At 39.0% G+C, this 13,684-nt stretch overlaps 1 protein-coding gene across 1 annotated transcript in view; it reads left to right on the forward strand.

The window, feature by feature from the left end:
* Positions 1–11,851: 11,851 nt before the first annotated feature.
* Positions 11,852–13,684, forward strand: part of CPS1 (carbamoyl-phosphate synthase 1) — a 141,590-nt gene continuing 139,757 nt past the window's right edge. Inside the window, exon 1 of the mRNA XM_089672227.1 lies at positions 11,852–12,066. Within this exon, the coding sequence (XP_089528353.1) occupies positions 11,956–12,066 (111 nt within the window). The 5' untranslated portion in view covers positions 11,852–11,955. The remainder of the gene's footprint in view (positions 12,067–13,684) is intronic.

Here is a 13,684-nt window from a genome sequence, read left to right on the forward strand (position 1 = left end):
CTAGATTGCAAAATGTGCTTGTTTCCAAATTCCTCCCCCTCTTTTAATTCCTTTTATGAAGCTTTACTATGGATGGCTTCCAAATCAACCCCCTTCCCACCTACCCCATTCGCTACACACCCACCATCCCTGCCAGTAGAAAGCCAGAATTATAGAGGTTACAAAATGTACTTGTCAGGGTTCCTCATACATATTATAGGGGAAAAGAGAGAAAAACAGACATGTATACAAAACACACTGTTCAAATATATTTATTTTATGTTCATCAGTTAGACATCTCTGTCTCAATGTACACATGACATATAGGTCTATCCCTAGCTCACCCTTAACGAGGTGAAAAATATTGATTTGAAAGTGATTGCAAAACAGTCTGTACTTTTGATTTCCTCTGTATACAATGGGTTTTGAATCAGAACAGGACATTTGTTGTTAGCACCACAAAATTCTTAACACTTATTCTCTATCTGTCCGGTAGAGTTAATTATTTTATGGCAGACATCATTGTCGGATTAAGCAGTGCAAATTCATTTGTGCTAGCCACTTCACCAGAACTGTATTTTGGAATTGCTAAACAATATCTGACAATTCCACTCTACGTAGTGCTGGAGATTGTGTAACCTTAACTATTTCAATGCACCAGCCAGGGAAGTTTTGTGGGGGCCTAATGCCAGCTATCTCTGCATTGCTTTTCTCCAGGGCGAGGTCTGAATCGGTCATCTGGAAAATCAGGCAGGTATCAAAAAAAGACTTACCTGCCCGAGTGGATCATTAAGTCTTTAAGATCTGTACTGGACATCTTAGCTGTGATAAGTCCTTTTTAGAAAAACAATACAATTCTTGGCATTGTACAGGTATTCTTTTAGCAATAGTTTTCAGAGTCAGATATAGCACCACGATACAATTAAAATTCTGTAGTATGGCATAACAACAGCTGGCAATATCACAAGTTGTGAAGATAACTAGTGCCAGTGGTGTTTAAGTTGTGATAAAGCCAGCACCAAAAACGTCATACCACATGCACCTGAAATGAATAGGTTAGTGAGTGTTGGGACATGGCAGGAACTGGATGCAAGGTGGCAAAGAGCACCTACAAAGAGCTTTTAAGTACATTGGAGGTCCCCAGTAAGCTTAAAGTGTATCTTTCTCTAAAAACAAGTGTAATATATTTCACTTTTATCTTTTACCTGGTAATGCTGCCAGTGACACACCTCCCAACCTTGGGTGACAATACACTGTACATAGGGAGTAGCAGTGCTGTCACCAGGTATGTTAGGACTACAGAACATCCTGCTGTCCTCCTCTGTATGGCAAAGTAGGGAGGAATTTTGTAGTTCACAGAGGTGAGCTTAGCAAAGCTGATATAAGTGCACAAAATACCATGACAGAGTGAACAGAAAGTTAGGAGCTCACTAGGTTTCCTAAAGGATCATTTATCAAGCAGAATTAACAAAATGCATTCAATTGTATATTTAAAGTATAACTGAAGGCAAAACTTGTTTTTTTTGTTTTGGATAGAGTTCAGAGGGATTAAAAAGCCTTTTGGGATTTGTTGCTGTCTGTGCCCCCGTTATGGAGATTTACCCTCTCTATTTGTCCTGTTTAACATTATCATTAAAAATTAAAGTAAACTAAATCCCTAATTTTGGGTTGTCCCCAGAAAAGTAATAAAGGGGAAATCTTCCAATGTGCAGACTAATTCTGGTGACCTGTGGGTCCCCAAGGAATTTCCTTAATTTGCAGGGATTTCCTCGCACTTTCTGTTTGGCTGTGGGACAGGAAGTGAAGAAAAATCTCTGCAATAGGACAAAGATGACGAAAAAGATCTAATGGGGGTTATAGCCCTCCCTTGCTCTATCTAAAATGAAAAAAAAGTTTTGCCTATAGTTTTACTTTAACAGACCCACGGGGGGGGGGGATAATAAGATAAGTTTATTGTTAGCATTTACATACAATTGAACCAAGATGACAGCATTCTGCTGGTATAGCAAGTGACAGATATTAAGGTACTGCATATCTAAAGGCAAACAAGGTAAGGGATTAGAATCACTTTTTTAATGATGCCTGTGTCCCTGTTACGGAGAACTACTATCTCTAATTGTCCTGACCACCAATGTCATTGGTGATCTGGACAAAGGGTAAATCCAAAAATTTAAGTTGCTACTAGAACAGGAATAGAGGGGTAATTTTCCAGCAGGGTCACTTGTTCCCATGGCAGCTGTCTAATAGGGAATATCCCTAACGTGGAAAGAACGGCTTAGTCAACTCTCCGAAGTTAAAGGTTGAACATCAACACAAAAACAACTAAAAAAGATAAAATCACAAAAGAAAGATGTATTGAACAAAGCATATTGTGCAGTATCCCCTGCTGCAGAGTTCCCCTCAATACAAGCGAGCAAGTTTCCCCCAGGGAAGTGTGGAGGTAGGCACAAGGAAAAGAGGTGAGTGAACAAAGCATTGAGAAAGCTAAATAAGGGAAAAGGAAAAGAGAGAAGCAGTGATAAGTAAAAAATAGGGGGAGGAGAAAATAAAAAGGAGGTGGAGAGAAAAAAAGGGGGTTGGACAGCATTGAGATAGGAAAGAATAAGGCGAGAGGAAATATGATCACAGACATGGTCGTAGATGGTCAGCGGAGACGATATGTAGCACATTAAGTGGGCACCTGGAATATCCCACAATATGGGGTTAATCCAATTTTGTTCAGCTCTCTAGAGAAGGCCAACATTTCAAAGAAAAGGCAAAGTCTAGCCAGCAGAACCTTACTTTGCTATATTGTTCCTCCTTCTATTTCAAACCAAAGACCTAAAGACAGAGGGAAACACAGATCAGGTCAATGTTGGCTAATTTGAAAATAACTTGTTGAACAACTTCCAGAAATTGTGGATATGTGGTATGTTGATATCTTGCCCACAACCCCAGCAGAGATAAGAGCATCAGGAAATACCTTAACCAGTTCTGTGCCGCCCTATAGCAGAAATACTGCTACAGCGAGGCACGGCTGCGCAAAATCACGTATATATACATGATTTTGCAGTTCCGGGTAGGGGGCACGCAAGAGCCACGCACGCCCTACCCGCGCCGCCATTCGCGGCCTTGACTATCAATCACCGGCTCCAGTGATTACTCGCCGGCACCTGGTGATCACCAAGTATCTCCAATAGGGGAGAGATCTGTATGTAAACACTACAGATTTCTCCCCTGACAACTCCTGCACACTGCTTTGTATGGCTCTGCATAGCAGAGCCATACAAAGCAGTGTGCTTACAGTGAAACACACACACAGCCCCCCTTAGTGAAACAGCACAGAGTTAACCCTTTGATTGCCACAGATATTATCCCCTTCATGCCCAGTGCCATTAGTACAGTGTCAGTGTTTTTTATTAGCACTGATCACTGTATTAGTGTCACTGAGATGCCAGTGACAGTTAGTCAGTTCTCCCTCAGTGTCAGAATGCCAGCTGCAGTCCCGCAGTCCCACAATAAGTTGCTGATCACCGCCATTACTTGTATATATATATATAAAAGAAAAAATCCAGTATATATACCACTATTTGCAGACGCTATAACTTTCACGTAAACCAATTAATTTACACGTATTGGGATTTTTCTTAGCGAAGACAAGAAACAGAATATATTTTGGCCTAAATTTATAGCGACATTTGATTTTTAACATTTTTTTTACTGGACATGTTTAATAGCAAAAAGTAAAAAATATTTTTTTTTCTCAAAATTGTTGGTCTTTTTTTATTTATAGCGCAAAAAATGAAAAATGCACAGGTAATCAAATACCACCAAAAGAAAGCTCTATTTGTGGGAAAAAAAAGACGTAAAGCTCATTTGGGTGCAGCGTTACATGACTGCGCAATTGTCAGTTACAATAACGCAGGGCCGTATCGCAAAAAATGGCCTGGTCAGGAAGGGGGGTAAATCCTCTGGAGGGCAAACTAGGGATGCAGGCACCAGATACCCCCTTGACAGAATAGCTGTCCCTTTGGGTATGGGTAAACTCTCTGCCTATGTCTCTTGCCCAAACAGTGTTTTATAACCCTTTCCTACCCTATCCAAAATATTAAATATGTGTTGGATTTAAGACATCCTTTAATTCAGCAGGATATATGATCTGAAACATCAGTGTTCCTCCATATAAGGTTCAGTAAGGACATAGATCATTAGCAGTGCTGGCTATTTTAATAAAAATTTTAAAGGCTCATCATCTTTCTCCTGTTTCTGATCTTCGAGCATCTAGATGTATTTAGCTATACTTGAGGGATCACTGCAACTTTTTTTCTTCCTTTCACTATTTGTTTTGCTATGGGTGATTTACTCACAATAGCCTGGGCAACATCAGCTCAAAAATCAGCTGAGACTTTGCCCTGCCCATCACAAGGCATACAAAGGAGCAAAGCACTGCCTACTTACTATTTGGAAAACTTTATTAAATATACTCCATATGTTTTAAATATAAACTGTTTTATTATATTTTCTTAACTGCTACACTGCGACCATATGTTTATGAATGGCCAAGTGGCAGAGTGTTATTTCCCAGTGCCATTTATAAGCATTGCTGTAGAAATCACCTGCATGCAACCATTGTATCCATTAATGGTTGTGAACTGAACTGTCAATAGGTGGGAATCACAAATGTATGTACACTACTGTTTACAGTATATTGTTAATCCCTTTTTTAAGAGAAACAGATTTGTTTTTCAAAATGTTTGTACTTTTTACATAAAAAACCCCCAAAAAACAGTGGTTACTACATGCCACCGAATGAAAGCTCTATCTGTCTCAAACAAACTGATATAAAATGTATTTGGGTACAGTTTTACATGGCCTGAGTAATTGTCAATTATAACTAGAGATGAGCGAATCGAACCAGGCGAACCGGAATTCGAGTCGAATTTCAGGAAATATTCGATTCGCGGCGAAACCGAAATTTTGCCTACTTCGGGTGCGCGAATCGAACATTTCCCGATCAGCCGGCAAAAGTGTCCCTGCAGTGAGCTCCGCTATTTCTGACAGTTCTCTGACAGAAGGAACACATGTTTAGCGGTTGAAACATTGTATCTATTAGTTTACATTTAGGATACAGATGTTTCAACCACTGTTCATGTGAAGAAGCTGTGAGAGAACTGTCAGAAATAGAGGAACTCTGCACATACACTTTTTGCCGGCTTGGAATTATTCTTCTTTTCATCCTACTTCTTCTTCTTCTTCATCTTCATCCTCAGAAGAAGAGGATGAGGATGAGGATGAAGAAGAAGAAGAAGAAGTAGGATGAAAAGAAGAATAATTCCAAGCCGGAAAAAAGTGTATGTGCAGAGTTCCTCTATTTCTGACAGTTCTCTCACAGCTTCTTCACATGTACAGCGGTTGAAACATCTGTATCCTAAATGGAAACTAATAGATACAATTTGTATCTATTAGTTTCCATTTAGGATACAGATGTTTCAACCGCTGTACATGTGAAGCAGCTGTGAGAGAACTGTCAGAAATAGAGGAACTCTGCACATACACTTTTTGCCGGCTTGGAATTATTCTTCTTTTCATCCTACTTCTTCTTCTTCTTCTTCTTCTTCATCCTCATCCTCATCCTCTTCTTCTGAGGATGAGGATGAAGAAGAAGAAGAAGCAGTAGGATGAAAATAAGAATAATTCCAAGCCGGCAAAAAGTGTATGTGCAGAGTTCCTCTATTCTGCAGATACACTTAGAGGAGCTCTGCACATACACTTTTTGCCTGTTTGGAATTAATCTTATTTTCATCCTACTTCTTCTTCTTCTTCTTCTTCTTTATCCTCATCCTCAGAAGAAGAAGAAGAGGATGAAGAAGAGGAAGAAGAAGTAGGATGAAAATAAGAATAATTGCAAGCCGGCAAAAAGTGTATGTGCAGAGTTCCTCTATTCTGCAGATACACTTAGAGGAGCTCTGCACATACACTTTTTGCCGGCTTGGAATTAATCTTATTTTCATCCTACTTCTTCTTCTTCTTCTTCTTCTTCATCCTCATCCTCATCCTCAGAAGAAGAAGAAGAGGATGAGGATGAGGATGAAGAAGAAGAAGAAGAAGAAGAAGAAGTAGGATGAAAATAAGAATAATTCCAAGCCGGCAAAAAGTGTATGTGCAGAGCTCCTCTAAGTGTATCTGCAGAGCTCCTCTAAGTGTATCTGCAGAATAGAGGAACTCTGCACATACACTTTTTGCCGGAAACCGCTGTATGGCGGGAATGTCATGGAACTGTCAGAAATAGACTATTAATGACAGTTCTGGGACTGTCCTTCCATACAGCGGTTGAAACATTGTATGTATTTGTTTCCATAAATGGATCCATTTATGGAAACAAATACATACAATGTTTCAACCGCTGTATGGAAGGACAGTCCCAGAACTGTCATAAATAGTCTATTTCTGACAGTTCTATGACATTCCCTCCATACAGCGGTTGAAACAGCTGTATGGAGTGAATGTCCCAGAACTGTCAGAAATAGACTATTTATGACAGTTCTGGGACATTCACTCCATACAGCGGTTGAAACATTGTATCTATTTTTTTCCATAAATGACATTCTGCAGATACACTTAGAGGAGCGCTGCAGATACACTTTTTGCCGGCTTGGAATTATTCTTATTTTCATCCTACTTCTTCTTTTTCTTCTTATGAGGATGAGGATGAAGAAGAAGAAGTAGGATGAAAATAAGATTAATTCCAAGCCGGCAAAAAGTGTATCTGCAGCGCTCCTCTAAGTGTATTTGCAGAATGTCATTTATGGAAAAAAATAGATACAATGTTTCAACCGCTGTATGGAAGGACAGTCCCAGAACTGTCATAAATAGTCTATTTCCGACAGTTCTGGGACATTCACTCCATACAGCTGTTTCAACCGCTGTATGGAGGGAATGTCATAGAACTGTCAGAAATAGACTATTAATGACAGTTCTGGGACTGTCCTTCCATACAGCGGTTGAAACATTGTATGTATTTGTTTCCATAAATGGATCCATTTATGGAAACAAATACATACAATGTTTCAACCGCTGTATGGAAGGACAGTCCCAGAACTGTCATTAATAGTCTATTTCTGACAGTTCCATGACATTCCCTCCATACAGCGGTTGAAACAGCTGTATGGAGTGATTGTCCCAGAACTGTCAGAAATAGTCTATTTCTGACAGTTCTGGGACATTCACTCCATACAGCTGTTTCAACCGCTGTATGGAGGGAATGTCATGGAACTGTCAGAAATAGACTATTAATGACAGTTCTGGGACTGTCCTTCCATACAGCGGTTGAAACATTGTATGTATTTGTTTCCATAAATGGATCCATTTATGGAAACAAATACATACAATGTTTCAACCGCTGTATGGAAGGACAGTCCCAGAACTGTCATTAATAGTCTATTTCTGACAGTTCTATGACATTCCCTCCATACAGCGGTTGAAACAGCTGTATGGAGTGAATGTCCCAGAACTGTCGGAAATAGACTATTTATGACAGTTCTGGGACTGTCCTTCCATACAGCGGTTGAAACATTGTATCTATTTTTTTCCATAAATGACATTCTGCAAATACACTTAGAGGAGCGCTGCAGATACACTTTTTGCCGGCTTGGAATTAATCTTATTTTCATCCTACTTCTTCTTCTTCATCCTCATCCTCATAAGAAGAAAAAGAAGAAGTAGGATGAAAATAAGAATAATTCCAAGCCGGCAAAAAGTGTATCTGCAGCGCTCCTCTAAGTGTATCTGCAGAATGTCATTTATGGAAAAAAATAGATACAATGTTTCAACCGCTGTATGGAGTGAATGTCCCAGAACTGTCATAAATAGTCTATTTCTGACAGTTCTGGGACATTCACTCCATACAGCTGTTTCAACCGCTGTATGGAGGGAATGTCATAGAACTGTCAGAAATAGACTATTAATGACAGTTCTGGGACTGTCCTTCCATACAGCGGTTGAAACATTGTATGTATTTGTTTCCATAAATGGATCCATTTATGGAAACAAATACATACAATGTTTCAACCGCTGCATGGAAGGACAGTCCCAGAACTGTCATTAATAGTCTATTTCTGACAGTTCCATGACATTCCCTCCATACAGCGGTTGAAACAGCTGTATGGAGTGAATGTCCCAGAACTGTCAGAAATAGACAGAAACTGTCACAGAACTGTCCTTCTTCTCATCCTTCTTCTTCTCATCCTTCTTCTCATCCTTCTTCTCATCCTTCTCCTTCTTCTCATCCTTCTCCTTCTTCTCATCCTTCTCCTTCTCCTTCTTCTCATCCTTCTCCTTCTCCTTCTTCTCATCCTTCTCCTTCTTCTCATCCTTCTCCTTCTCCTTCTTCTCATCCTTCTCCTTCTCCTTCTTCTCATCCTTCTCCTTCTCCTTCTTCTCATCCTTCTCCTTCTCCTTCTTCTCATCCTTCTCCTTCTCCTTCTTCTCATCCTTCTCCTTCTTCTCATCCTTCTCCTTCTCCATCTTCTCATCCTTCTCCTTCTTCTCATCCTTCTCCTTCTTCTCATCCTTCTCCTTCTCCATCTTCTCATCCTTCTCCTTTTCCTTCTTCTCATCCTTCTCCTTCTGCTTCTCCTTCTCCTTCTCCTTCTCCTTCTTCTCATCCTTCTCCTTCTTCTCATCCTTCTCCTTCTTCTCATCCTTCTCCTTCTTCTCATCCTTCTCCTTCTTCTCATCCTTCTCCTTCTTCTCATCCTTCTCCTTCTCCTCATCCTTCTCCTTCTTCTCATCCTTCTCCTTCTCCTTCTTCTCATCCTTCTCCTTCTCCTTCTTCTCATCCTTCTCCTTCTCCATCTTCTCATCCTTCTCCTTCTCCTTCTTCTCATCCTTCTCCTTCTTCTCATCCTTCTCCTTCTCCTTCTTCTCATCCTTCTCCTTCTTCTCATCCTTCTCCTTCTCCTCATCCTTCTCCTTCTCCTTCTTCTCATCCTTCTCCTTCTCCTTCTTCTCATCCTTCTCCTTCTCCTTCTTCTCATCCTTCTCCTTCTCCTTCTTCTCATCCTTCTCCTTCTTCTCATCCTTCTCCTTCTCCTTCTCCTTCTCCTTCTCTTTCCTCATCTCCAAGGGCATTTAAATTAAAGGTACAGTGTTCTGCACTAATTTAAAGGCTCTCTGAAGCCTAGAAACCCTTTTTATAAGTCATCTTCGTAGCGAAGAAATTCGCATCGAATCGAATTTCACACTGGAATTCGCCGAATCAGCCGAATCGAATTTTTGAGAAATTCGCTCATCTCTAATTATAACTATCACAGTGCTGCATTCTGAAAAATGGCCTATATAAATATTTACACCTAATCAATAGTGTGATTCTTATTCTTAAGTGCAGTAAACTATAGCAAGCAATCAGAATCAATCTACTGCCTGTCTGACCTCAGAAGAGTGATTCCTGAGCTTAGAAAAAATTGAATGGTTTCCCCCTCCCACACAAGCGAGGTGGATGGAGAAATCCTCCCAGCTGTGCTATTATATTTTGGCAGCAGGGACTGCTCAGCTGTCAGAATACACTGATCAGCACTGCAGCCAGTTGGCTGCTGCAGCTGATTGAATTAAAGTTTTCCAATAGTTCCATTTAACAGAAGTCAATCTACTAGTTTACTTCTGTTGAACAAAGAGGGTCACACACAGATGGTGTGTACCCACATTACTAAAGCCAAGCAGGATTCTTTCTCTTACCTACATTGATTAAGCTGGCCATGCACTAGTAGATATTTGTAAACATTCATACAAAAAAAATCTCATTGGCATATTCAATAATGCCAACAGAGAATGAATGGACTTTCCCAAATGAAAACCACATACACTAATTAATTAATTTTCTAATGAATTTGATCATCACTGTGGTTGAAAACAATTGCATAGTAGTGTGAATTGCTAAAGATTTAGGTGCTTCAGGGGCACCCTAGAGGACAATAAAGGATATATACAAACACCTCTAGTTGCATACTGATATCAGTTTGCATTATCAAGTTAAGAATATCTAATTAAATAAGAACATGTTTGCTAAATACCAAATTGATAGGATGGCAACAATAAATATATTTTTTAAATGCAAACAGTGTAAGTATATGAATTTGACCTGGTATCAGCTTCTTGAAGCCCCTATACAGCAAAGACAAAAAGTTCATGTGCCGACAAGAAACACATGTTGATAGGAAGAGGAATCAGTGACAGGAAGATGAGTTCTGCTGCTTCTTCTTTCACTGTCCAGTCTCAGACAGGTCCAGGATGAGTTGGGCTCAGAGAAAGTGGGATGAATGATGTTGGCCATCATAATGGGCATGCAGTGGTATGAATATGAATAATACTGTATGTCTCAGAATAATCTGAATTCAATTAGGCTCTCGCATTATTGTGTGCATATAGTGTGTGCATGAATGTGACGTGAACACTTGCTGCCATGTGCTGCAATGCATTGTTAAAAAGCGTTGCAGTGCTTGTTTTTTCCTCCATTTTTTTTAAACTTCTATGGTATGTTACTTGTCGAGAGTATTTACATATGATTTAGAGGCATTGATAGCCAATTCCATTCATTCAGATCTTGACCCTCATCCAAATTTTGTTCCCATCTAGTCATGTAAGGTAGCTTTTCAGATTTCAAGTTGAGCAGGACATGTATTGCTGAAATATGACCTGGTATCTTGTCAACATTTTCTACAAAGATACTACACTGATGTCATGGTCATTAAATCCAACTGACATTCTATCTTGTGTAAGAAATGCGTTAACTGAGTATGTAAAAAATGTTCCACAGAGGGCAATTGATATATCTCTTGTAAATATTTTCTCGACAAGATACCCTGGTCATTGTAAAGATCAACTATTTGTATAAACCTTTTTGTTAGTCCACCACATAAAATTTGTTGGAGTGAGGTCTGGGGTGAAAGGTTGATTGGGTAGTATAGGGGTCTAATGGGCTATGGTGAGATTTGAAATTATGAGCTTCAATTAAGCAATCTCCATTGTCAATAAAAATGACAAAGATGGGCATGAGATTGGAGGCCTGTCTTTAACTGGCATCCACATAAGGTGACTGACTGATCTTGGACTACAAGAAGACAATTCAATTAACATCCAAGTCGGGTTTGGTGTTCTCGTGTGGTTTTAAATGAGATGTAACAATTGAGCTGCTTGGAATTATTTCAACAGATCAGGCACTCCCAAGCCCCCCTTCTGATATCCTTTTTAAGAATCTCTGTGTATCTCATCTGAAGCAGCTACACATATGAGTAAAGCACCATCCATGCCTACTAGGCCTCATGTTTAAATGGTAATATAGTAATTGCTCACAGTGGATAGAAAAAAAATATTGTTTGTGCCTCACATCTATAATTCTACATGAGTTTTGGAAGCATTGATGGATTTTTCTAATTTAGCAATCCTTTAAAATCACAAATAACTCTCTATGTATTTTGTCTTTTAAAATATAACTTGTTACATTGACTTATCTTTGTTGCAAAGTTTTTTCAACATAATTTGTTTCTGTATTCTCTTATGTGTGCATACTGTCAAAACTAAGGATTTTTTTAAAATGTATTTTACTTGTACATTAAAAAGGCTGTTTCAGGACAGTGCAATAGTTTATTTTGTCCTATTCTATTGATTGATGACCATAGGCTAGTATGACTTTACTGATAAAAAAAAAGCAGAGGTCTTATTGAGTTGTCTGTTTGAACATCACTTCAAAAGATAATGTTTAATCTATGTTGCAACCAAGTCACACAGACACGTATAATATCAAGGATTGACTTCAGTGTAAAAGAAGGCGGTGATACAGGCAAGGCGGAGTTTGGCTTCAATTTATTTAATGCCCACATAGGTGCAAATATTAGCAAATGTGACTTGGGCACAAGTCTCTTTCTTGCCAGCGGCTCTGAGGAAGAAGCATCTCATACCACCTCTTGATCAGAAAGAGCTGAACAGCACCTCAGGGCCCCAAACATGACTCGGATTTTGTCTGTGTTTAAGACAGCCAAGGCAGGGGTTCTTAATGCAGCAGCCCATCGTTACCGGGGCTTTTCCAAAGCTGGTGTTCGACTTATGAGCGTCAAGGTATCAATTTATGTTTTATTTGTTCAAAAAATTACAACTCTTTATACGTTCAGGTTATATTATATACGTGTTTTATTCTAATTTCTTTCATTTTTATTTAAGAGTATTGATTGTCCATGCCAAGCAAAAAAAAGGCGTAGAAGATATACTTTATCATAAAGGTGTATCTTAACCTGAAACCAATGTAGAGTGAATTGTATGCACTTTCCAACCACCAACCCATGTTTAACCACATGGCCAACATTTTTTGTAGCAATTTTGAATGGATAACACCTAATTTTCTTACCCAATATATTCTGCAGTATAGGAAAAAAATATATTGATATTGTTGTACTTATAGAAGTATGTAGTCTTTACTCATGAAAGTGATTAGATTAATATGCACCTTAACAAGAGTCAGTTGGCATTGGGACCAATTTTGATTTTATTCTTTGTGATTTGGCTTGCCGCTGAATGTAAAGATATTCTCTATTCGGCTGCTGCACACCAGTTAAATCACTGACATTTGTATTTATTGTAAAAAAACATCCACAAGCATGGCAATGACAGCCCTTGCTCTGGGGCCGCCCCCTCTATTGCATATCATCCAATCAGGTTTAGTCAAAGAGTCAGGCTAAGTCATTTGGTTGTTAGTGATTCACAAGCCATGAACTTTTTGTTAATTTTCAGTTATATTAAAGGGTTTGAGCTGTCACAAAAAGATTTTCTATCATTCCTCTTACAATGATTTAAATCTCTCGTTAATGACTTTTTTGAACTTACTGCATGAAAATACACTCACCGGCCATTTTATTAGGTACGCCTTTTCAATTGCTTGGTAACACATATTGTTAATCAGCTAATCAAATGGCAGCACGCAATGCATTTAGGCATCTAGATGTGGTGAAGACAACTTGATGAAGTTCAAACTGAGCATCAGAATGGGGAAGAAAGGGAATTTAAGTGACTTTGAACGTGGCATGGTTGTTGGTGCCAGATGGGCTGGTCTGAGTATTTCAAAAACTTCTGATCTCCTGGGACTTCATGCACAAACATCTCTAGGGTTTACAGAGAAAATATCCAGTGAGCAGCAGTCTTGTGGACAAAAATGCCTTGTTGATGTCTGAGGTCAGAAGAGAATGGGCATACTGGTTTTGAGATGATAGAGGCTCCTATGGGTTTAAATGCACAGCAATGTTCTTTGCAATACCATACAGAAAATCAATAAACTAACCACATAACTGGGGTGACACTTGTATTTGTAAGGTATGCTTTTTTTCTAACATTTTGTAAACTGATCAGGAAAGAGATTATCACATAGGAAAACAGGAGTAATTTGTAGAACACATGTAGCAGTGCTAAATCACCTTTTGAGCTTAACTTTTTTTAAATCATTTTTTTTTTACATTTTTAGCGTTTAATATATAAAACAATAGAGAAAACAAGAAAAAAGAGCTCCATTTTTTAAGAATGATAGATGGTGCATTTTTGTGCATGCATTTATGTGACAGGTGAGGCATTGTCAATGAATGTCTTGCCTAGTTAGAAAGTGCTGACATGGCAATTTTGAAAAGATAGCTTCATGACAAGTTATCTTGCACACTTATTGCCCATGCACACTGCCTATGCCTTTACCATA

Source organism: Staurois parvus, unplaced genomic scaffold (assembly GCF_062004578.1).
Source record: "Staurois parvus isolate SC_StPar_1 unplaced genomic scaffold, SC_StPar_1.0 ptg000011l, whole genome shotgun sequence".
NCBI lineage: Eukaryota > Metazoa > Chordata > Amphibia > Anura > Ranidae > Staurois > Staurois parvus.